The sequence below is a fragment of the Dermacentor variabilis genome, chromosome 7 (genome assembly GCF_050947875.1).
Source record: "Dermacentor variabilis isolate Ectoservices chromosome 7, ASM5094787v1, whole genome shotgun sequence".
Lineage (NCBI taxonomy): Eukaryota > Metazoa > Arthropoda > Arachnida > Ixodida > Ixodidae > Dermacentor > Dermacentor variabilis.
The window spans coordinates 20,453,673-20,479,253 of record NC_134574.1 but is presented as its reverse complement, the minus strand read 5'-3'; the positions used below and the strand labels follow the sequence as shown (position 1 = coordinate 20,479,253).

The window sequence follows — 25,581 nt, the reverse complement described above, 5'->3', positions numbered from 1 at the left end:
TGGAAGTGCTATTAACTGGAACAAGTGTCTTGGTTTTTGGCATGGGAATTAGCCATACAAGTTTGAGACTTTCTGTAACATGCAATGGGCGGTAACTCCAGGCACCTACCTAGGTGTCCCCCTCGAACATTATCAAGATATCAAAGAATACTGGGTCAATGAAGTAGTTCGAACGAAAACCCAAACCGGCAAATGGGGAGGGCATAAATTTTCAATGTTTGCAAGAGCCACCGTGTGTAATTTGTTTTTAGTCGTGTGGCGACACATTCCGCGCATACTTCTGCGCACCCTTCGTCTTCAAGGATCTGGCAACGTGCTCGCACACTTTTCTCCGCGACAACACCGTCTGCCGGCCTTTACAGCCACCTTACAGCGGACCCTACCCAGTTCTCCTTCGCGACGACAAAATTGGAGGACGCTTAAGCTTCGCCTTCAAGAGTGGAACGCGACAGCGTTCCCGTCGACCCGCCAAGGGGTGGAAGACAATGGGCTACGGCGCAGCGACTACGCGCCCCGCATCGGACGCTGTGAGCGTCGAGCAACGCAGCGTTCGGCGCGGCAACGAAATGTGCGCCTGAGCAAGCGACGCACGCCTGAGCCTTAGAAACAGCTCGTTTCTAAGGCAACACCGCGTTCACTAGAGGCGCTTTTGTACCGCTTTGAAGCATCAAACTCGTGGCTCAGTGGTAACGTCTCCGTCTCACACTCCGGAGACCCTGGTTCGATTCCCACCCAGCCTATCTTGGAAGTTGCTTTTTATTTATGAAGTGCCTGCCGTGATTTATCGCTCACGGCCAACGCCGCGGACACCGACGCCGACACCGACACCGACGCCGACGACACCGGCTTTTCTGCGACACGAGCTCCTTAACGCCATCGCGTTAAAACCTTCACCCTGCGCATTAAAGGGAACGCCGTCCGCGTCTCTATCGACCGGCTGAAGCCGGCCTACACCGAAGCCGGCCTACACCGATTCCGCCGAACCAGGGAATACCAGTACACCCACAGACGTCTATCCACGACCGCCGACATCGCAGCCTGCTTCTGTCACTACACGCAGCGGACGTCGCGTACGCTGCCCAGATTTTTTCAAGCCCTGAAGGCTCTCCACTCCGCGGGGGGGGGGGCGGAGGGGGTGATGTGGCGACACACTCCGCGCATAGTTCTGCGCACCCTCCGTCTTTTTATCATCTGGCCCGGCATAACAGAGCTGCACGCTGGACTGCATGGTCGATAAAACATAGCGCCAACGCCACGTCACCCGAGGTATGCGCCACCGACGGTGGCTATAAAAACAGGCTGCCTGGCTGAGAAAGAGCGCCTTCTACCTTCCGGTACTGTGACGAACGTAGCGTTGGTATGCCCGTCCGCTGCCATCGTTAGTCGAATAAAGAAGCGTTACGTTTTTATGTTGGGATTCGTCCTTCGGCAGACACGACATCCCACAGTCGCTTAAACCTTTTGTGTGATGCAAGCGTTATGTCTGACGAGGATTTCTGTGCAAAAGCTGCATAGAGTATTTGCGATGTTTATTTGGGCCTCAACATGGGAACGTACAAGTCGTAGTAATGTGTTCCATAGAGTGTTGAACTGTGGGTGGGGTTGTCACATTTGTTCCTCAAACAGATTGTAAGCAGGTTTCTTTTTTTTGCGTGAACAAAAAGATGCTTTCCTGAGAACAATGACTCAAGTTAGACTGCGCGATTCAATGCCTGATTATGTAGTGTCGTCCATGTATACGTGGCCAATGCCTTTAAGTGCTTTTTTGCGTGAAGTGGTCGCGTCTTTCCAAATACTAAAAGCAAGATTTTCTAGTTAATATCTGGCCGCTGTTACTAGTAAGAAGTTGTATAAAGATCTTGTTGATGTATTCTTGCCTGTACCATTGTATCGTACAGTATTTGTTTTAGGTTCAGAAGGAGATGTTCTTAAGAGAGTTAAACGAATGCCGGTAAGCGCTTCTGTTAAATCTTTCTTTTTTCAACTACATACAGGCACTCTCCCAGTGAAACCGTGGCTGCAAAGCAAAGGCATTTTTGTACCTTGGTCTCTGAATTGCTTTATATGCAAAAAACCGGAGACGATTGAGCATACCTTTTTGTACTGCCACGACGCAGTGTTTTTGAGGGATATTCTAAAACGTAGCTTTAAAAAGGAATTGCCGTTGAGTGCTTTCGGGATACGCTTCCTGCCATGCGCGGAACCAGAGGGAGTGCCTGTCGATCTGTTAATGCTTCTGTGCATGCGCAGTGTGTTGCGAACGCGTATGGATATTAGACATGAGCGCATTGTTCAGGCCCCAACACATGAATACTCCATTGAAAGTATGTTATATATACGCGAATTTTTCTGTCCACAGAGTGATCCCCCTGATTGGCTATGTGCTTTGGGCAAAGTGACTAGCCTACATCGTTCTTACCACACCACACTGATCCGGCATTGACTAGTTGTTTTTATGGCCATGTAATATTCACATTGTACTTTCTTTTGCCAAGCCGGTAATAATAAAAGAAACACTCGTGGCTGAGTGGTAGCGTCTCTGTCTCATACTCCGGAGACCCTGGTTCGATTCCCATCAGCCTATCTTGCAAGATGTTTTTTTATTTATGAAGTGTTTCTCGGATTTATCGCTCACGGCCAACGCCGCTGACGCCGACGCCGAGGACACCGGCTTTTCTGCGACATGAGCTCCTTAACGCTGTCGCGTTAAAAATCATTTTTACAAAAAAGAGAGTGCAGCTCGGCACGTCAGTTCGGAATAGACTGTCTCCTTAGTGAGTGGTCGGGATAGGACGTTGCCAGCTCTCACAGGAACCATTCTTTTTTATAATTTTTCAACAACGCTCAGTAAGCTGCCGCAGATGCCCATTCTAGACAAATCCCGGATAATTCAAAAGCGCCATGTAGTTAAAACACTTTGGTGGGCTAGCTGGTTAGAATCCATGGCAGAGTGTATAAGCGCGACTGATCGAGGACGTAGAAAGAAAGAGATCCACAGACACAGCGCTTCAGAAGCGCTGTTTCTGTGTATCTGTTTCTTTTTACGTCCTCGTTCAGTCCCGCTTATACACTCCGCCACGTAGTATCGTAGGCCTCCTCTATGTCAAGAAATACTGATAGTAAAAATTACTTGCGTATGAAGGCATTCCGGATGTTTGGATTCTACTGGATGCTATTCTTAAGTCTATAGAGGAAAATGTTTTGTGAGCAGGGTTATAAAATATCGGTTCCTTGTTATGCTAGTATGCACTTGAGGAGAGTAAGATGCTTTCTATGACCCCTCCTTTCGCATACCAACGAGAGTCACCCCACAGTGTACTATGCGCGTTTAGATCACCAACGACTAAGTAAGGGTGAAGGCGCTCATCAATATTGTTGCTCTAGAGACCTGATAACTCAGTGGAACGTGTACAGACGTGTAGTTACTAGTTTATCGACATCACTACTTGAATAGCAACTGCCTCAATGGAGGCTCGGAGTTGCAGTTGCGACGGGCAATACCTCTGTCGACCGTTATAGCTAGGCACACCACCGGACCACGCGACAGCGTCTCAGCGGTCTCTCCGGTAAATGACATATTGGTGGAGAAAGTTTGTCTGTGTTGGTTTAGGGTGTGTGTCTTCAACCTTTGGATTAAACCTGTTTAGTATTTATATAACATCAATGAGGTGGCGGAGTCCACTGATGTTGCACAGTAATATTTCTGTATCCACGATGTAAGTGGTTTTTGTGCGGTGTGTTTCAGAGAGACGAGTGAGTGCACAGGCCCCTTCCCGGTCGCCATGATGCGAAATTTGTCTCTCTTGAAGCGGTCGAGAGACTCGCGCCGCTCCTTAGGCTTTAAAGGCGCCGTCTGAATGTGTGTTGTGTTCATCACCTCTTCCGGGGCTGTCGACAGGCGCCTCGTCTCAGAGGACAAGACCCGTGAGGCCACCAGCCCGGAGGTCTATGCCCCTCCTTCCGAGACGGCAGCGCAGCGCTAGTTCCAGTGGTTGGACGGGGGGGGGGAGGCGGGAGACACTGTCTGTGTGTGGGCCCGACAGCCGCCGGACGCCGTTGTGGCGCAGCCCGCTGATGCGCCACTTTGGCAAAGCTCTAGCCGCCTGGGTGCCTCCTTGAACGATATGTTTTCCTTCACTTTGATTGTTGCTATTTCTTTTCCCTTTTTCAGGACGGCACGACCGCGAATATGCGGCGTGGTATCCATCTAGCATTGTGTAGCATACTCGCCATTGTCAGATGTGTGTTCTTGGGCACTACATTTATCGCAAGTCTTGCGGCCTTGGCAGTTCCGTGAACTGTGGCGAAATCTTTGGCTTTTAAAGCATCAGAGAGGATTCAGGATGTAACCCGGATTATATGTACCCTGCCTTAGTGGTGTCAGCAGCTTATGTGATCCACTAAACAAACTAAGTCCTTTGTTTCGATCTCTTTGCCATTACGCCTCAACTTAATTCTCTTGGAATTTATCACATTCTGATCACTCCGCCTTCTAGTAGTTCAGCTTCAGTCACCTTCATCAGATCGAATTCGGAAACGACTCCACGGGTGGTGCACATAGTGGTGTGTATGCCACTGTGAGTGGCAGATCCGCGAATGACACTGGATTACACTTATATTTTCTTTTCGCGGAGTTCCAGAAAGAGATCACCGCTTGCCAACTTGGATGCTTTATAGCCTGGATCAAAAGTTAAAGGCAGCGCTATCAATTTTTCGGACAAGAAACTTGAAAACTTCGGTGTACCCTCGTTTCTGAGGGCGAGCAGGAAGTGGGGGGGAATGGCATTGTCATATGTAAAAGTGAATTGTTCGCCAGTAACGCCAGCCACGCACCATGGAGCCCAACGCGGGGACACTGCACGATTTGGAAAGGACAGGTACCGCAAACGATAGCTGTACCCCTCTTCTACAGCCAAATATGGTATACCCAAATTTGGCTGTCCACACAGTCTACCCTTGCCGTCCGAAAATTCTTAAGTGAGAAGCGAATGGAAGATTAGACAAATGAAAATGTAGAATACCAAACTCATGAAAATGCGAGAAACAAAGTCGCAGATTGAAGAGGAGGACAAGTAAAGGCGACTGCCGATTTCCTCCAGGTGGGTCACTTGTAGGCGCCGTTTAGGTGAAGCAGAGGCAACCGAGGTGCGTTACCTCGGACCTTACCGGTCAGAACACCCGGCCTGCGCTAAACACCCAGGATGCTCCTTTCCCCAGACACCACTAAGCCGTGCACGGCTAGGTATTGGAGGGTCCAAGCCACGTGTTCTTGGGTACGTGTGTCGCTGGTGCATTTCGCTCTTTAAATGAGCTGATCGCGTTGAGTGCAGTCTAACTTGCTGTTTTCGTGGTCCTACGCTGTTCCTATTGCAGCTTAAAATTATGTACCACAAGGGCAACATGATATGTGCCACTGAGTATCTTCTGTGGGACTGTGTGCCTCGGGGTCTTACTTTGAGGATCTTAGTTTGCTGTTATTCTTATATCTTGCTATTAAAAACATTCTGTCTTAAACAATAACCACAAACACTACAGCCTTTATTATCTGCTAACTGTTCGCTACATAACATTTCCTTATTCAAACAGTCATTTTCCACCAATCAGCAATGCTTCCCATACTCAGACGTCAACTGGAGTTCAGTCTGCCAGTATATATTCGTAACTTCCAATTGGCTATCGATTGTTTCTGACCGGGACGATCGTAATGTGTGTAAAATATAGCAACGGCGAAATGCTGATCTATTCACAAAGAATGTATTTTTATTCTGAGCCCCGTCCAGCCTCAGGTGCAGTACTTCTAGCACCACAGGCAAAGCTGCATTCAAGAACGTGGAAGAAGATACTGAAAGAGTTGTTGATTTGTTTTGTTGGTGTGTCAGGCACGCTACGTCTAACTTTCTGGAGAACTCTCTGAGTGTGGCCCACTATTGAGGCGCACTTGGTATATTAGACCTCTAATGATATGCATATACCTGGAAGACCCTGGCTGCATGCTCCCTTGCAGACTGGTCGTCGGGGTGTGGTGCCGCACAGTGTCCCAGTAAGCTGTACACGGACGAGATGATCTCGAAGATTTCGTCCCGGGTAACCGCACCGTCCTTGTTGATGTCGTACAGATTGAAGGCCCACTGAAGCTTTTCTTGCGGTGACCCACGCGATAGCACTGACAAGCCCATCACGAACTCCTGCGTATGAGAATAGGGAGACTGTTACCGACATTGGGTGGGCGGGGAGGGCTGATCATGATGTGCTCTTCTAATAAGGCATTAGTTAATCGGTGAGTTGACTCTAACGCTTTAAACCTATACACAGGCTATGAAACACGACATAGTGTGGAGTGCCAGTTTAGTTTACATGGTGATTTATCATGAGGAAATACCTATTCAACTTGTCTGATGTCACTACAATACACAAAGAACCAAGGTATTAGAATAATAACATTCAATACATACAGTTCTAATGTTTCATGTGTACTCCTAATTTCCACAGTGCTCTCTATTTATAAATCATTCCAGTTTAATCTGATAGTTGTACTGATCAAGTCTGTATATAACTTATTTCATTCAATATGTTATTGGGCAATCGTCTTGTTAATACTAACTTAAACGGATTTCCTTCTGATGGAAAATCTTCGCCGCCTTCAGAACACTCGAACAACGGAAGGCATAATGCTTTTTTACAGGGTTATCACTGCGAAATCGCCCCCTATCACACATTGAACATTCTTCCTCATTAGTAATTTCGCTAAAGCAGTTGCTATCATTTGTCATAAATGCCCAGTACTATGAGTTTTTTAATGTATTTGTGGCCTTATATTATAAGGAATTGAAGTTTGAACAGTTCTTTTAATATTTTGTCCATCTGTATTATCTAACGTAGTGCCGTTAAATGCCCCAATTATTGATTATATAACTTCCTGACGGGAGGTCTCCATGCAGCCTTGTCCTCTGGGACCGTCTGTTAATTTGTCGATGTATCTCCAGTATTCATGAAATATGCAAAAAAATATAGCACATGTTATTCGAAGAGCACTCAAAGAGCAGTAAAAAATAGTTTTCTATTTTGATCTTACTGGAGTGTCACAGCTGTGGGGTGAATCTAACCCGTGACCTCATGCTTCGCAGCACTGCCCCACAGCCATTCAGCCACATTAGCAGCTCTCACAACGCCTGTGTTTCTAATAAACACTGGTCTTTTAGTGGGCAACTTCCATTTACGGTTTGTGCACAGCGAGTCAGAGAAATCTGCATTGGTAACGCTACCGCATGAGTCAAAGTTCACAGTGTGCCGTGCAATGGAACTCGGTCGCTACGTAATCGTTCTACGACTACGCTTTGATTGGGGACGATGTATACCTTGACGATATGTTAAAATGCTATGACATATACTAGCCCAGCTAACTTACTGCGCGATCCATTCTCATATGGTCGCTGAACACAGTGGCTGCTTTTCTTTGGAAAAGCTCCTCGTGCGGCTAATTACGCGCTCCACGCAGAGACGCGAAGTACAGGTGCACGTTATCACGGTTTCACCAGTAGTTAATTTCACTGGGCTTAGGATGTTAATTGTGTTTTATGGAGCGCAACATGTCTCTGCAACTGCGAATGATGGTAGAGATCACCTCAACTCCCAGAATTAGCGACGCATTGTATTGTTGTACGCCCTGAAAAGAGGAGGAAGGGGCGGAGCTGAAGATATCAAATACCATACCTTAGAAAGGCTGTCAAAGCACAAAGAGAATTACAATATTTTGTTGCCATCCTAAAGCGCTCTCTTTCAGTGGCTAGAGCCTATAATATACATGGCATATTCTTTTCTCTTGTCCCTTTACAATATCACCTCTCGGTAAAATTTCGCTTTCTGTTCTGAAAACTTGTGCTGCAGCAGGTGTGCACTATTACAACATTACCATTGTTGCACATATTCACCGATGCCTCTTATACGTCGCGCTCTCCTAGAGCAGCATTAGTCGCCATCTATACAACCTGTACCATAATCACTTTCCACGGCTATAGAATGGAACGTCTCACTAGTGCATCAGTTCATGGACTGTCCCGTTCATCCCTGACGTGATTTATATTTACAGATCGCTCTGCTACACACACATACAGAACCTGTCAGTTTCCGTATAATTGCCTCGTTTACAACCGCATATCCGAATGAACGTGGCGAAAAACAATTACTGCCATTCGCTCCGTCATCATGACGTTGAACGTTTTTTTTATGTACCCACACACCATAGTGTAGAGGCATGATAAGCTAGTTTACAGCGCTACCAGTTCTATTGCGGTCACTGGTGTTACCCCGCTGTGTTTTTTGTATCTTATTGAATAATTTCGTATTGATGGACATGAAAAGGCTTTGAATATTGTTACGGGAAAGAAGCGTGCGTCTATTTACAGATGGCTTTTAATGGCTGAGCCATGAAGCGTAGAGCAGCGATAAAACTTAATTCTTCTTCGTCGTCTCCAAGGCCACCATCATCGTCCTCTTCTTCCCACATTACCGACTGTGACATCACCCCCGTCGGAAAAAGCACCTTATTGGTGCGGCTCATCGGTCTGAGAAAGGTAAGGTTTGAGATGGGCTGACGTGGATGATGTCAGAGAGAGGTGAAGGCACCGTGGCATCCAGCAGAGACACTTCATATGTGACATGGGTCACCTGACGAAGGATGCGGTAAGGGCCATTGTATCGCGAGAGGAATTGCTCCGAAAGACCAACACGCCGAGTTGGATACCAAACTAGCACAAGAGCACCTGGTTCGTAGTGCACATCGTGATGGCGCTGGAAGTAACTGCACTTCTGGCGTGTCTGTGAAGCAGAAAGGCGAATGCGGGCAATCTGGCGTGCTTGGGTCGCTGTGGTTATGACATACCGAGTGTACGCTGTCGGCGAGTCGAGCGTGGTCGAGAGGAGTGTCTCGAAAGGCAAAGTTGGCTCACGGCCGAAGAGGAGATAGAAAAGTGAATAGCCAGCTGTGTCGTGGCGCGAGGTATTGTAGGCGAACGTCACAAATGGTAGAGCCATGTCCCAGTCGCGATGATCGGAGGAAACATACACTGCTAGCATGTCAGTTAATGTGCGATTCAGGCGTTCAGTAACACCGTTAGTTTGAGGATGGTAAGTGGTAGTAAGTTTCTGTTTCGTACCAAATTATCGAAGCAGGTCGTCTATGACTTTGGCAAGGAAGTATTTGCCGCGATCGGTGAGAAGTTGACGAGGTGCACCGTGGTGCAAGATAACGTCGTGAAGGAAGCAATCAGCGACGTCTGTCGCGCAGCTGGTCGTTAGGGCTCTAGTAATGGCATAGCGAGTTGCATAGTCTGTAGCGACGGCAATCCACCTATTTCCGTCATTTGATATAGGGAATGTTCCGAGAAGATCAACGCCAACGCGAGAAGAAGGTCGGCCGGTATATCCAAAGGCTGCAGCAGTCTGGCAGGTGGCACAGCTGCTCTTTTCCGGCGTTGACACGACTCACAAGCGGCAACATAGCGCCGGACGGAGCGGTTAAGACGGGGCCAGAAAAACCATCGCCGAATTCGGTCATAATACCGCGTGACGCCAAGGCGTCCAGCGGTGGGAACGTCGTGCAGTTGCTGCAGGGCAATCTGTCGAAGATGACACGGAATGACTGTTAGGAGCTCGGGCCCGTCGGGGTGCATGTTGCGGCGATACAGGATGCCATTTTGTAGTACGAACATGTGGAGGGATGGGTCAGACGGATCAGAAAGCAGGCGTTCGATAATGGGGTGTAACGGCTCATCGCGTCGTTGTACAGCGCTAATGTCTTGCAAGGCAGAGAGCCAAAGAACGCAGATCGGTGCGACATCCACTAAACCATCCGGTACATCGACGGGATGGCGAGACTGGCGGTCGGCGTCTTGATGTAGACGACCCGACTTCTAGACCACAGTGTATGTGTATTCCTGCAGCCGTAGGGCCCAGCGACCGAGGCGTCCGGTAGGACCCTTGAGGGAGGAAAGCCTACAAAGGGCGTGGTGGTCGGTTGTAACTGTAAATGGTCGACCATATATGTAGGGTCGGAACTTGCCCACAGCCCAAACGAGGGCGAGACACTCGCTCTCAGTAATCGAGTAATTGCGCTCTGCTGGAGAGAGGAGGCGGCTAGCGTAGGCGATGACGCGTTCGTGCCCACATTGGCGTTGAGCTAAAACTGCGCCGATGCCGTAGCCACTGGCGTCAGTGCGGATTTCTGTCGGTGCGGAAGCGTCAAAATGGGCGCGAACAGGAGGTGTGGTGAGCAGCGTGATGAGCTGTGAGAAAGCAGACGCTTGTTCAGAGCCCCAACAAAAAGGAACGTCTTTCCCCAGGAGGTCAGTGACGGGCAACATGGGTGAAATTTTCCACAAACCTGCGGAAGTACGAGCAAAGGCCAATAAAGCTGCGAACATCTTTGGCACAAGTTGGTACGGAGAAATTCTACACAGCATGAACTTTAGCGGGGTCGGGGCGAATGCCTGACGAATCGACGAGGTGTCCGAGCATGGTTATTTGGTGGTAACCGACGTGGCACTTGGACGAGCTGAGCTGCAAGCCAGCGGTGCAAAAAAGAGAAAGAACAGATGAAAGTCTTGCAAGATGAGTCGTAAAAGTTTAAGAGAATACCATGACGTCATCCTAGTAGCACAAACAGATGGAACATTTCAAACCACGCAAGAGCATGTCCATCATACGTTCAAAGGTCGCCGGGACATTGCACAAGCCAAAAGGCATTACCCGGAACTGATATAGGCCCTCTGGTGTGACAAATGCGGTCTTTTCACGGTGCATTTCATCCACGGCAATTTGCCAATATCCAGCGGGAAGGTCTATAGATGAAAAATAAGTGGCCCCGTGGAGACAATCCAGAGCATCGTCAATGCGGGGAAGTGGATATACATCTTTCTTGGTGATCGCGTTTAGATGACGATAGTCAGTGCAGAATCACCAGCTGTTATCCTTCTTTTTGACGAGAACAACAGGGGATGCCCACGGGCTGGAAGAGTGTTCAATAATCCCTTTGGCAAGCATCTTGTCAACTTCGCTCTAGATAACGTGTCGCTCAGAAGGCGACACCCGGTATGGGCGTCGACGAACAGGTGCTGCATCGCCGGTATTTATACGATGCTTCACGACCACAGTTTGACGCAAAGGGCGATCGTTCAGGTCGAAAATGTCGGAGTAGGACTCGAGGAGGCAACGGAGCTCTGCGGCTTGTTGGGTCGAGAGGTCCGGTGCAATCATCTTTGTACAGTTGTCGGTCGGGGCTTATGTAGAAGGCGCCGAACGAGCATTGGTCGAAGACGGCGCAACAGATAGAGCGGAAATGTGGCACTCGAACGTCGGTAACAATGTGGCAAGTGACATGCCTCGAGGAAGTACTTGTGGGCCCTGTCCGAAATGTAAGATGGGAAGACATGTCTGATTGTCTGAAACAGAAGCGATGGTGCGCGGGAAGGATACATTGTGAGAAAGCAGGACTGAAGTCGTGGAAGTAAGGACGTAGTCTCCGTGTGGTACAGGTGGGCAGGCTAAGACAGGGATGCAGGTTGCTGCAAGAGATGGCAGGCGTATAATATCCGCGGAACAAAGCTGAGTTAGAGCTTGAGCAGGAAGGTCAACGGGAGCAGGTAGGGGTAGGTCAAGTTGTGCAACACCGGCGGAACAGTCAATCAGAGCAGAATGGGCGGTCAAAAAGTCGAGTCCGATGATCACATTGTGGGGGCAACGTTCTAGCACGCTAAACAAAACGGACCTGTGGCGACCGGCGACACTGACACGAGGAGTACACATTCCAAACACAGCCGGAGTTCCACCGTCGACGACCTCGAGCAGTCGAGCCGGAGCAGGAGTAGGTACTTTCTTCAAGCGCGTTCGAAGCTCCGCACTCATGATGGAAATTTGGGCCCCAGTGTCGATGAGTGCTGTAGCGGGCGAACCATCCACGTCCACGTCTAGAAGGTTCCGATTAGCAGGCAGGGTCAGCAGAGGAATTTCAGGCCGGGGTTCTAGAGCAACGTCACCTCCAGGAGCTGCCCCAGTAAGTTTCCCGTCGGAGAGCGGCGACGGTAAGCTGGGGATGGAGAGCGGTGCGGCTGGGGCGAGCGGGAGCGGCGACTATGTGGTGATGGCGAGCGGCTGGTCGCGGTGGCTCGAGCGTTGTGAGGTGCATCTTCAACCTCGGTAGAGAGTGACGGCGGGCGAGGATTCAGTGGGGAGCGGCGGTGGCGGGAAAGCTTAGTCTAGAGTGGGCTGGCCAGGAGCTTCGACAGTGGCGAGAGATGTGGCCCACATGTCCACAGTAAAAGCACATGGGTCTACCGTCATGTGTGCACCATTCGGCGGGGTTGCGATAGCTCGGATATGTACCGTATTGGCTCCGATTAACAGGGGCAGGGGCAGCAGACGAAGCAAAGTCAGGACGGCTTGCCAATGTGGACGGAAGACCGACATTGGCAAGTTCTTGGCGAATTACCTACTGAATGAGAGGCGCAAGCGGCCGGGAATCGTCAAAGTACTGCGTCACTGGCGTGGCAGGAGACGCTGCTTCGATTTCTCGCCGAACGATACGTACGACGTTCTCGCAGGAGGTGGGCTCACGCGGTGGACAAATATCTTCGCACGTCGATAAATCTGTGGTATTAGGTAGACGCGTAAACTGTTGAACTATGCGGCAACTCTTCGCGTCCTCAGAGCGGCGACATTCGTTAATGATCTCATTGACCGTTGTTATGTTTTTATAAACAAGCAGGTTAAACGCGACGTACGCGATGCCTTTTAAAACGTGGCTGACCTTGTCTGCCTCTGCCATATTGTTAGCCACTTTGCGGCAAAGAGCGAGGACGTCCTGGATATACGCCACATAAGATTCAGTGGACGTCTGTACACGGGTCCGAAGGTCCTTCTGCGCAGCATGTTGGCGGCTGACGGGCTTGCCGAACAAATCTCTAGGCTTCTGTTTGCACTGGTCCCAACTCGTGATCGCTTCTTCGTGTGTTTCGAACCAGACCCGTGCTGTTTTCTTGAGGTTGAATATTATGTTGGCCAGCGTAAGCGCGTTATCGCACTCGTTGTGTGCGCTGACCCGTTCGTAATTCTGCAACCAGTCAGCGACGTCAACGTTGTCGATCCCGGAAAACATGCCAGGGTCGCGAGGCTGGGCCATGATGACCGTCAGTGGCGACGACGGGGCCGTGGTTGAACTCTCTCCTTCGGATGACATGAGGGCCAAGTTACGTCTGCTGCGGAGCTCCGTCTTGCGCAAATGATTACCCGGCACCTCCACCAATGATGTTACGGGAAGGAAGAAATGTGCGTCTATTTACAGATCGCTTTTAATGTTGGAGCCAACAAGCGTAGAGCAGCGATAAAACTTAACTCTTCTTCGTCGTCTCCAAGGCCACCATCATCTTCTCTTCTTCCCACATTACCGACTGTGACAATATATTTCTGGACGCAGCAAAATACTGACTCATAAATGCTTTCTGTAGGCCGTACAAATTTTGCACCTATATTTCTCTCAAGAACCATTATTTACCTCATTGTAGGCTATTGACTATTCGCGTTCTTCCACTACCGCTCAAGCAATTCCACCACAAATGGATATTTCTGCGGCTTCCCATGTCTCCTAAGATGTCACTAGCTGCCAACAACTTGTTCAATTCTTTCTGAACTAACTCATAACCGAAACTGACCCATCATTCCAGCACATTGCGAGTCATTTCTTTCCTATCGGATGAATGATCCTCATACTACCTGCCAGACGCATAAATTGCTTCATGATTCTGTTTCACGCCTGAGTAAATATCACTGCTATGAAAGCCAGTTCATTCTCTCTTTCCTATTTTAGTGTATATTATTTCCTTTCTTACTAGTTTCCTCTTTACAAAAGCCTTGATTATTTTTACTGTTGTGGAAATTGTCTCCTACCTGATAAGAAAGAGAGTCAACAGCTTTTTTCAATATCTTTTATCACTTTCACAATAAAATATTTCACCTTTGACACGATTAATTTTGTGTGTTTTTCTGTGTTAGTTTTATCATTCTCATGCCTGCACAGCAGCTTATTTTACACCCAGCCTGCAGCCTCTATTTTTTTGGATGCAATTCTGTTCCCATTCGCAATTTTTTTCATTTGCCTATCTCCTTTACGTCTTTTATTTGTATTACATTATTCAGTATAGATCCTTTCGCTCTTTACAAACATAGGTCCTGGACGGCTTTCGGTTGTGCTCACTGGCGCAGCCCGCCGAATGTGTCAAGCAAGACAGGCATTCGCGGCGACATCGAGTAATAGAAGTGCGTTAAAATTTCAGGCCGTAGATTTTCAGCACTTTTCCACTGTACATAACGACAGCTTTACAAATCCCTGTTGCCGCAAGTTATATAAAGAATGGTATCTATTAGTCTTATTGTGTAATGTGCGTGTCTTTTACCTGAAAACCTAAAAACAGACTCGCTGCACAGAAAAACAACTTAAAACCGCGCTTTGTGCTCCGGCGCAAAGAGTGGTAAGGCCCGTGACCGGAAGTTTCTTGGGGCCACACTCTCGCAACTGTTATCGCGAGAACGAACAAAACTGTAGAGTGGATGCCCCCTGGCAAGAACGTGAGAGGCCAAGTCACGCGCCAGAGTAGCAACTAAAAGGTGAAAAAAATGCCGAATCTTTTGACACTAAATTGTACGACGGGCGAATCATTTTCACCAGAATTAGCAACAGCGCGTCTACGCTGTGTCTTTTCAGCAGAAGCGCTTCCTTTGCAAACACATTTTATGTATGTTTTCCAGAAGAACCGGAAAGATTTCCGTGAAGTTTTGGTATTTCTTTATTCCCACGCAAACATCACTGTGGCGCTACTATTCTAGTATATGCCTACGATGCGATTGCATGAGAATTTTGTGTACGAGTACAAGTCATTGTACAGCGCATTTTATTTGCGGTTCGACCTTTCTATCTTCCAGTCACATTGCCAGCAAGCGACGTGCACACGCGTCTGGCTCGGAATGTGCTGCAAACACAATTTCTCCTGTCATACGCGTACAATGTGCTGAGTCGCAATGATAGGCTACGCCACCATTTTCTCACATAAATACAAATGGCCGTAGATATCATCGACACAGCACCTGCAGGTGTACGTCAACGAATGTGGCTATTTGGTAGCGCCCCTTCATCTGTCACAATGTGATCCTAACGCTCAACAGGAAACCGTTTCGTATAGAGCATTCGTGTCCTCTCTTTATTCGTGTCCTGTTGGAAGCCTAGGAGAAGATACGCCTCTGCTGCCGTTTTTTCTTTTTTTTTTGAAGGCAGAGTGCTATGGGAGCCAAAGCTGCAATTTTTCATTCAATCTTAACCGCTCATGTGGTGGGGAACAGAGCCTGAAGACATAGTTTTATCAATGAGATATCACTTTCACCATCCATATCTGTCCATCTGTCATTTTCATATTCTATAGTTTGCCAGCGTTTCTACTCTAAAATCAAAGCAGCTCGGATAATTTTTTCTTCCATCCAATTCCAAACAAAATATTTCCGGGGCACACACTGAAAGAAAGTTTATTTTAAACAGGAAAATCAGCCTTACCTTGAAGTTAATGGCACCGGCCCTGTCCTTGTCCAAAGCCTTAAAGACGTAGTGCGCGTACAGTGTGGTGTCTGAAATCATAACGAAACCAGAGGAATGGTAGTTTAGCCAGTTCCAATTAGTATTCTGGTAAGGACAACTCGAGAAAAGGCATACACAAGCTTTTGCCTCTCGGTATTTATCGTTCTTCCTGACTTCTGAAGATGAGACGTGTTGGGGTGCACTATCTGCGAGGTACGTAATTAGGACGTCCTATGGAATAGTCCGCAAGTATTAAAGTAATTCAGCAGTTTTAACTTATCCTTTCGTGTAGCTGACATACGACAATGTGCGAACCAAGACATACCAAAGAAAGAAGATTTGCATGCGGCCCCTGATCTACTGACCACAATCTTTTATTGTACTGGCAGTTGTGACGGATATACTAGATAAGTCACATGGTCGTACAGTATGCTGTCATTTTAGCAGCAATGTCTCGTTTCGCGCGCGTTCACTCTGTGCGACAAAGCTTCCTATAGTGTGCCGGCTAAGAAGTTCAAGTATGAAGTTTATTTTCTTTTCGGTACCGAAACAGTAGCAAGAGCAAGAAGCTTGCAAGGCCTGAAGGAAACTCTAGCTCCCAGTGGCGTTAGGCAAAGTGATAGGTGCTTTGAAATTGATCAAATATCATACTGAGCACATCATATCTCCTAAAATCACGGTAACACCGCGATGTTCTAGTAAACACCAGGCTATCTACAAAAGAACCTCAAAGTAAATACAGTTCTGAAGAAACGATTGCTAAGATCAAGTAAACAGAAAGAACGTCACCTATTGGCCCCTACTCTATAACTGTAAAGATCCACTGGTTATCGGCCCCATAGGTTACATGGTAAGGTTTGTTACAGCACAACACAAGACAAGGACCAAAAAAGGTATAAAACGAAGACACGGCGCTGACTCTCAACTGATATTCTTTTGTCCTTGTCTTGCGTTGCACTGTAACAAATCTTACTATGAATCCCCACCAATTGGCCCAACTTGCCGTTCTGATGATTGATTACACGGTCAAACCGGCACGATTTTTCTCCTAATACCAACCAGAATATCGGTTACCCCATTGATATAAATTCACACCACTATATTTCTGTCTCCTAATCCTAATCCTAAAATTTTCATTTCTATCACCGTTTGCGTGGTCGTTATCTTGTTCTCAAGCTCATCTGTGAATCTCCAAGTTTCTGCCCCATACGTTAATGACGATAAAATGCAATAATTTTACACTTTTGCTTTGAAAAATATCAGTGAGCTTGCGGTCGTAATTTGGTAATACATCCTGTATGCACTTTAATCCATTTTTTTCTCCCGCAAGTTATGATTCTCATAGGCAGGTTCCCATGAGAGCAATTTAGCTAGATAAACGTACTCCTGCGCCTACTTTAGAGGCTCTTGTTCTCTTTCCAGGCTATTAGACTTTATCTTTGTCTTCTGCATATGAATCTTAACCACACTATCACACTTTTTCGCTGAAGGTCTTCAATAATTTGTTGAAATTCGCCCGCAGTGTTGCTAAACAGGACAATGTGACCTGCAAAGCGAATGTTGTTGAGATATTCGCCTTTAATTCTGATCCTAATCCGAATCCTTCCCAGTCTAATAGGTTGAATAGTTCTAACTATGCAGTGAACAACATAGGATAGATTGTGTCTCCTTGTCTCACTCCTTTTTTTCTCATCGTCCATTATTGATAGTTATTTTTCCACTTTCATCATGGAGGACCAAAGTAGCTGTTCAGTCTTTGAACATATTTGAAAGAAACTCATTTAAGCCTTCTGTTCTCTGGGATTAAGGGTTGCCTCCATGACTGCTGCGAACTCTGCTGAATCAAACGCCTTTTCATAATCTATGAAAGCCATATAGAAAGGTAGTTGATACACCATATACATGTCAATTACTTCATTGACGACATGGATGCGATCCAATTTTGAATACCCGTTCGTAAAGCCCGTCTGCTTTCTTGGTTATAATGAAGTCTAGTGTGGCCCTCATTTTATTGGAAATCACCTTCGTGAGCATCTTATAGAATACTCAAAGTAAGCTAATGGGCCCATAATTCTTCAATTATTTAACGTTTCCCTTCTTGCGAATTAGTGTAATGTTCACAATCTTTCAGCTACCTTGGTACAGTTGAAGACGTGAGTCATTGCCTATAAAGGGCCGAAACCACTTCAAGCCTAAAATTACTTCCATAGTTAAGTAAATCGACTGTTATTCCATCTTCTCCTGCCGCTTTTTCCCGGCACATGTCTCCTCTTCTAACTTCATCGCAAGTTAAAGAGGGAACTCGTTGTATCCTGCTCATCACTACTTTCAACGAAGGTGTGCGCGGCTGCTTTGTGTACTGACAGTTGGGTATAGAATTCTTCTGCTGGTTTTACTATATCATCTAAATTGCTTTTGACATTACCATGCTTATCTTTCACTGCATGCATTTTGCCATATCCTACGCCAAATTTTCTCATTACTCATTTCATACTGCGGCCCTTTTTTACTGCCTCCTCAATCTTTCCGACATTATAATTTCGAATATCCCTTAATTCATGGAAGGGATATTGGAAGATCCGGGAATTATATTTGAGTTTCTTGAGTTAGTTGCATGCTTTGTCGTTTCTTTAATATTAGGTCCTTGTTACTTGTGAGAGCTTACCTGCTTGCTTCTTTGGTGCCTTATCAACCATTTCAATTACTGCTTCAGAAATCAGCCTGGTTACGGTTTCATTCGGTACGTTTATGTCAACTTTATCTTCTTGTTCTAAGACGGCATATTTGTTTTCGAGCTCAAGCATGGATTCTTCTGCTTTAATCCTGATTGCGTCTAGTTGGCCTGTTTTCTCATGAGTAATTTTCTTCCTCATCTCTTCAAATGAAGGACAATACTAGATCTAACTAACCTATGATCCCTGTCTTTACCCTACCTAACATTTATACATGCTGCACTATGCTGGCGTCGACACATTACATAGACTCCATTTCTTCTTTCCCATTAGGTTTCTTCCAGGTCCCCTTTCAGCTACCGCGTTTCAGGAAGAAGGCATTGATTATTCAAAGTCACTTCATATGCTATTACCATCTCTCCTCTACTATTTATAGAGTCGATACCATAGTTTCCACTCTCCCGTTCCCCTGCCTGATTTTTCCCAAGTCTCGCATTAATGTCACCCACGACTAAAGTAAGCTGAGGTTACACCTTTCTCATTACTAATTCAATATCTTCATAAAACTGTTCTATTCCTTCATCTCTATGACTGTAGGTTGGCGCATAGGTTTGCCCAAACTTTACTTTATATGTTTATTATTTATTTATTTACAGAATACTGCAGGCCAACTTGTGACCCAGGCAGGAGGGAATACGTTCATACAGTAATGTAATTAAATACGTTCAAAGAAAAGAACTGCATATGAAATATGAAATACATTGGATCATATGAGGTACATTGAAGGATGATATAAATACATAAAAAACACATTCTACAAGCATACAATGCAACGGATTTAATTGAAAGGAGAGAAATATTTACAGTACCAGTTTGCACAGGTTGTTTTTTTTTTCATGCTAACACGCATGAAAGTACTCCTGCGATCACACGTTTATTTGAAATGTAGTTTTTCAATGGCATGTAATATGTTATTGGACAGAAATACATCGGTCGGCAGAGAGTTCCAATCATTTATTGTTCTAGGAAAGAAGGAATATTTACAGCAATTTGTACACGCGAAAATAGGGCTTATCTTGTCGGGGTGATAATTTTTGGTAGCTCTAGCTGGTAGCGGCTAGAGACAGGGTGAATGACCAAGTTGTAGTTCCCTTTTCCAAAGGCGGAAAAGCAATGTTAGGCGTGCTACCTTTCTTCGGGATTCTGGGTGGCAATATTATGTTCATTAATCAATAGAGAGGGGGAGTCATAACGTCCATAACAATTATATATGTAGCGGACGGCAAGCCTGTTTATCTTTTCCAGTTTTTAAAATATTTTTTTCGTGAATGGGTCCCAGACGACGCAAGCATATTCTAATCGCGTCCTTAGAGTGTGTTCAATGCCAATTGTTTCAGGGATGGAGAAAAATTTTTCAGCTTGTGTCTCAGTAGGCCGAGTTTAGGTCGAGCAGACGCACAAACATTATCAATGTGTTGCGACCAGGTTAGACGATTGTTGATGGTTACACCCAAATATTTAAATGAGTCTGTTTCAGAGACCGCGGATTGATTAATAGGTAGTGATATGTTAGAGGGTGTTTTTGTTAGTAATGCGCATAAAAACCGTTCTTTCGTCATTAGGTTTCATTTCCCAGGTGTCGCAGCAAGACATTTATTCAGGATCACTTGATCATTGGCATCTTTAATCACTTTGTAAAGTAAGCAGTCGTCCGCAAACAATTTAATACTCACACTATCGTCTATGCATGCTGTTATGTCATTAATATATACTAGGAAAAGTAGCGGCCCGAGCACGCTTCCCTGCGGCACTCCCGAATTTACGGGGAGGCATCCAGAGTAATGGGCCTCAACATCGACGAATTGTCTGCGCATGCTCAAATATGCACAGATCCAGTTTACAATGTTTGGTGGCAACCCATAGTTGCTTAGTTTTGTTATCAAACCAAAATGAGAGACCCTATCGAAGGCTTTGCTGAAATCGTGGAATATAACATCAACCTGGCCGGCTTTATCAAGAACGGAGGCAAAAGCGTAGCCGCTAGAGAGAAGCTGAGTAGTAGCAGACAGCCCCTTACGAAAGCCGTGTTGGCACGGGGACAGAATACCACGTTTTTCGAGAAGCTTCGTCATGTAATTTGAGATAATATGCTCTGAAAGCTTGCAAGATGTAACCGTCAGTGATATAGGGCGATAGTTTGATAGTAGTTAGGGTCACCTTTCTTAAATACAGGCACAGCACGAGCGACCCGCCAGTCTTATGGAACGATGCCACAAGATATGGACGAGTGAAAAATTACGAGAAGAAAATGTGAAAGCCACACGGCATAGCGACGAAGAAAAGCATTAGAAATGCCGTCAGGACCGCATGTCTTTTTTGTGTTTAGATTTAAAAGCATAGAAAATATACCCTTGTATGTTATAAAATCAGAATTTACGTTTTCCCCATCTTCAGCAATGACCGGAGAGCACTGATTAGACTCAGAGAAGATAGAATGGAAGTAATGATTAAATTTTGATGCCTGGTGTTGCTTATCTTGAATTATCTGACCATCAATCTTTAGGTGGTCAAGAGCTTGCCTCTTATTATAGTTCAAATGTCGCCAAAATTTTGCACGGTCAGTCTTAAGAAATTGGGTGAGCGTGTGGGAGCAATAAAACTGCCTACTTGCTCTAATTTTTTTAGTGAGTGTTTGTTTTAGCTCGTCGAATACTGGGCCAATTTTTTTTTTTTGCCTTCGGAATCTTTTTACTTTTCTCACGAGGTGGATTATATCTCGATTGATCCAAGGATTTTTTCGGTGCACCTTCTTCATTTTACTAGGGATGAAGTTATCAATACAGAAGTGGCAAATGGATTTCAGCTTTAGCCATACGTAGTAAACATCATCGCCAGAGAAGTCTTCCAGTGCTAGTTCAAGGTAATCGATAACGGACTCGTCCTTTGCTTTAGTATAATTTTTGACGGATTTCCATTCTTTAAGCGCGTTATTGTTTGAACTATCTGTTCGACATGTGAAGCACACAAGCCGATGATCTGATATGCCTTCCTCAACAGTTATTTCAACGTCTCGAAGAGATCTGCTGTGAAAAACCAGATCAAGAATAGAGGAAGCAGATCCCTGCACCCGTGTTGGAACTTGAACTGCTTGGTCGAGATCGCAAGCTAACATTGTGTCGAAAATAATTTCGTCCGATAGAGTAGGTGACGAAAGTTTCTTCCAATTTATGCTGGGAAGGTAAAAATTGCCAGCCACTATTATGGTCTTTCTGCAATATTTAACAATATGTTCATGAAATTTGGTTAGGAAATCCGACGTGGCACACGGCGGACGGTACACTGCTACAAGGTTAGACAAGAACCCGTACAAATTGATCTGTAGGAACAAACTTTCATGATTATCAATTTGTTCTAGTAACGATACAGTTTGTTGCGACGACTGCTACCCTTCCAGTAATGCTGTAGAATTCACCAATGTTGCCCGCTATGCCCTTATGAATTAAAAATGCTACCCCAAATTCCTTCTTTTTTGGGGTGATCTTCGTAATCGAAATGGTAGCCTTTACTCAGCCGACTTTTCCCCACACTAAGGACAGCGCTATTCCAGAAGATGCCTGGCAATTCGTGAATAAGCGCCGCTAAGCTGCCTCAACTCGAGGGCGTCCTTATCGTAAACGTTGCTAGGTTTGTTTTCCAGTGGCAACTTGTTCAGGTCCAGAGATTCTTAGCACCCTCTGCCGTGCAGCAGGTCTCACTACCGTATTGGTCAGGTGCTTCGCAGCCACTGGGGACTCAGGGCTAGAGCCAAACTGCAAGAATTACACAGATAAAACAGCTACCAAAAATACTTTTTCTGCATTCTATTACTTTTGCTACATTGTTTTACGACGGTTGCAGCTACACAACATATCAATTTTCACTTATCGCTTAAAGGCTTGATGCAGACTCACCTGCGAGTGGGAAGAACTGGCAGTACATATCCTTGAAGGTGTTTTCACTCACAAGGCCAGTCGGACAGGACTGCAACGTGGTCAGGTGGAAATAAAAATATAAGGATGTACTTATGGACGCATAATCTACTTGTAGCTGCCAGAGAAAGCGAACTACTTTGAATTTGGACATAATGGCAGTGTCGTGTCTCGTTACTGTATATATACGATATACTCGTAATAATGAGAAATTGGCGGGATCATGAGGAAAGCTCAGTAAGGTCTCTACCAAATTCAGGCATACGTTCGTTATCATCAGGAACGCTAATTGCAACTTAGCGAATTTATTACAGTTGACGCAGACACCGAAACTTGTCGAGCTATGCTATTCTACAACTCAGTCGTGCTTTTCAGGAAGACATACTGAAATATATGGTGTAGCAAGTACAAACTAGAGGTGACAAAAAACCGGGTGGTAATTAGAAACATTGTGATAAGGGAAGCGCTACAAAGAAACACGCCTCCCCAATCAAGCCCGGCATATTGCACAATGAAAGATTAAAGAAACTTGCTTCAATTATGCGTCCAAGGTTATTATCATCTAGAAACCAAACAATACGCTTAAGTTGGCCGTTCCTTTCGCTGCATTGCTTCTGTTGCTTAGAGAAACCGTTATAACCGCCGCAGGTATGTTTGGCATAACAATATACTGTTCATCAGCGCATTAGAGTCACAGGCATAATTTCTGCATATGTTTATCAGAAACAACCTTTTCACGGGAGACTTTAGCTAATGAGAGCTATTTGTTCCATATATTGAGACCTGTAGAGTAGTTATTTGTTTGGTTGCCTTTCCAAACACGGAATAAAAGAAAACAAATGTGCGTTTACGGTTGGCTGGAGCTCCGCACCATGATCAGCCAACAATACACGCTAGTAAGACAAAGAACCAAGCATTTGTTCGGTTTTCCTGTACTTTTTCCTTATTCCCTTATTACGTATACAGATGTTTATCATAACATACGCTTTCCATTTTAATTTTCCGGCACAGATTAAAGCACACTCAAACAAAAGCAAGAAAATACCGCTGTGCGACAAAAATTCTTCCAGTCTTGACAGTCATAGGTAGAGCTCAAACGTACAGACGCTTTATACTTTCCAAGATATGTTGAATTACCTTTCATTTATTGCAGACAGTAAGTCGCATCTGACTGATCTCATCTGAGAACTATAACAGTGAAACAGGCACTGACATTTTTTTAGAACTATGATAGCGAAACACACATTGATATTTTTTATTCATTGTTTCAAAGTTTCCAAATAAGACAAGTGACCGTCTGTTTCTGAAACTAAGTAACCATAGAAAGCTATGTGTTGTAAAAACATTACGTTTTTTAAAAGAAGTTTCTGAACAGCTTTTTTCTTTGGACCGAACAAGCGGCATAAGCTCTCGCACATTAAAGAAGTAGAACACATCTTGAGAATCTGTAAAAAATACCGTGCTGACCGATATGTGCAATAAGGCGATCAGTCAGCACTGCCCAGCAGGGGCCACCACAGGACCGCCGCTCTTGAACGTCTTCTCAGTCGAAAGCAAGCACGCCTCAGCCCCACCCACTGCTCCAGCAACGTGTCGCCTAGATTGCTGGAATAGCTTAGTATTATTTTTTAAGTGTAAACGAGCAAAGGCAAGGCATGTTCAGTCGTCACTGCGACTTCAGTGTGTGGGATGATACTGCTCGTGCTTCATCCGCCTCAGCTACTCACGGGGTCCCATTATCGACGACCCTTCATCGTGCACACTTCTCCTCAAGGCGAGCACCTCAACCACCAGCGCTGTGTACAAAATTGCATGCAATGACCGGCAACATATTCCTGGCATCGAACTCCCAGCAAACACCATCTCCAGCAACAACACAGCGTTGCCGCCAACGCTGGTGCAAAATATTACGACATGGTGAACTTTCATAAGCATGTAAGTCAGCGTTACGTCCTCCACACCGAAGAGCGACTGACATACTTGGACAACTTCACTTTCCATAACAGCAACGTCAAAGATGGAATATTAGGCGGGCACCGCAAGTTTTCGTAATGCGCCGGGAATTAAACAGCAGGCAAGTGATCACTCGGTAACTTGCCTTTTTTTTTTTTGTCCACACGACGCGAATACGTTTTCATCTGTGCTGTAAGTAGTAGAAAAACTATGTACAAGTTATCAACTCGGCGCTGATGGCAGGAATGACACGGTCGGAATCAACCACCTTTGTCTGGGAAGATCCCAAACAGGCACTTTCTGCGTGCGTACTCGCCCCCCCCCCTTCACACACACACACGCCTATTCCCTACACAGTCATTGCGCGTACAGTTAACGACAACAGGCGCACGGTGTCAACAGCTTCACAAATCTACCGCTGTAATGAATATAATAGGGTTATGCAAGCATCAAGCTCATGCACTCTTTCTCTCTTTGTCTTCAATAGTAAGCACACCCGCTATAAAGATTGCATTGCACACAGAATGGATAAATGATATATGTAATTGGAACTCCCCCTTATCGTTCACAACTCCTACGAGAGGTATAGCGCCCCACCTTTCTATCATCCACAGTGTACTTATTTTCATGTGATTAATAAAATGACGTGACCTTGAAAACGATACCTGCATCTTTGGGCAAAGTCGTGTGTCATCTAACCACTCACTACTCACCGTGCTAGTCGTAATTGCGGCTGTCTTAGCTATGCAAGCAGCCACCGTGGCCTTTGTAAACAAGAGCAAATACAACGATTAGAAGGGGCGTATTGACGGGCGCTGTCACGTGAGCAAATATGACGGCACCCATGGCGTTCTAAAAGGTCAACTTGAGACGTATTTTTTTTTTTTGGCTTTCAATAAGGTTTCTGCAACGTCTAATGACAACCTCGTCGCAGAGTTGACGTGCACCTAAGAAAGTACTGAAGGAATTGCGCAGCTTAGATAACGCGCAGCCCAATGTCGGACAGAAGCCTCGCAAACTGGGCGTCACGCAGACATCGCAGAAGCGTGCAGCAGGAATTCTTCTCAGAGCACCCAAAAATATGTACAAGGTACCTCGTCGCGTGTTGAACAATGAGGCTCTAAATTCCGCTTTTAAACATTGTCACAAAATATGTAGGCGGCACAACGTATAAGAAGCTGTTGCACAGACCGTCTCCTTTAATCAAAAGGCTCTATCGCATTCAAATGCGCGGTTCTGTTTAGGGTGCACTTTACTATAATTTCAGTGCATTTGAGCCAATTGCGTGCTGATTACTCCAGGCAGCAAATTTAAATTGAAGATACACAGAAGTACGATTACAGTAATTTCAGAAAACCACACTTACGTAGCGTACTTC

General features: G+C 45.7%; 1 protein-coding gene across 9 annotated transcripts in view; it reads right to left on the bottom strand.

The window, feature by feature from the left end:
* LOC142587361 (Kv channel-interacting protein 4-like) overlaps positions 1 to 25,581 on the bottom strand; it is a 323,816-nt gene that overhangs the window by 83,114 nt on the left and 215,121 nt on the right. For all 9 annotated transcript variants that reach the window (XM_075698307.1, XM_075698303.1, XM_075698302.1 and 6 more), the window contains 3 exons: positions 22,233 to 22,302; positions 15,590 to 15,660; positions 5,973 to 6,185 (listed from right to left, as the gene is read on the bottom strand). In XM_075698307.1, coding sequence (XP_075554422.1) covers positions 5,973 to 6,185; positions 15,590 to 15,660; positions 22,233 to 22,302 — 354 coding nt within the window. The remainder of the gene's footprint in view (positions 1 to 5,972; positions 6,186 to 15,589; positions 15,661 to 22,232; positions 22,303 to 25,581) is intronic.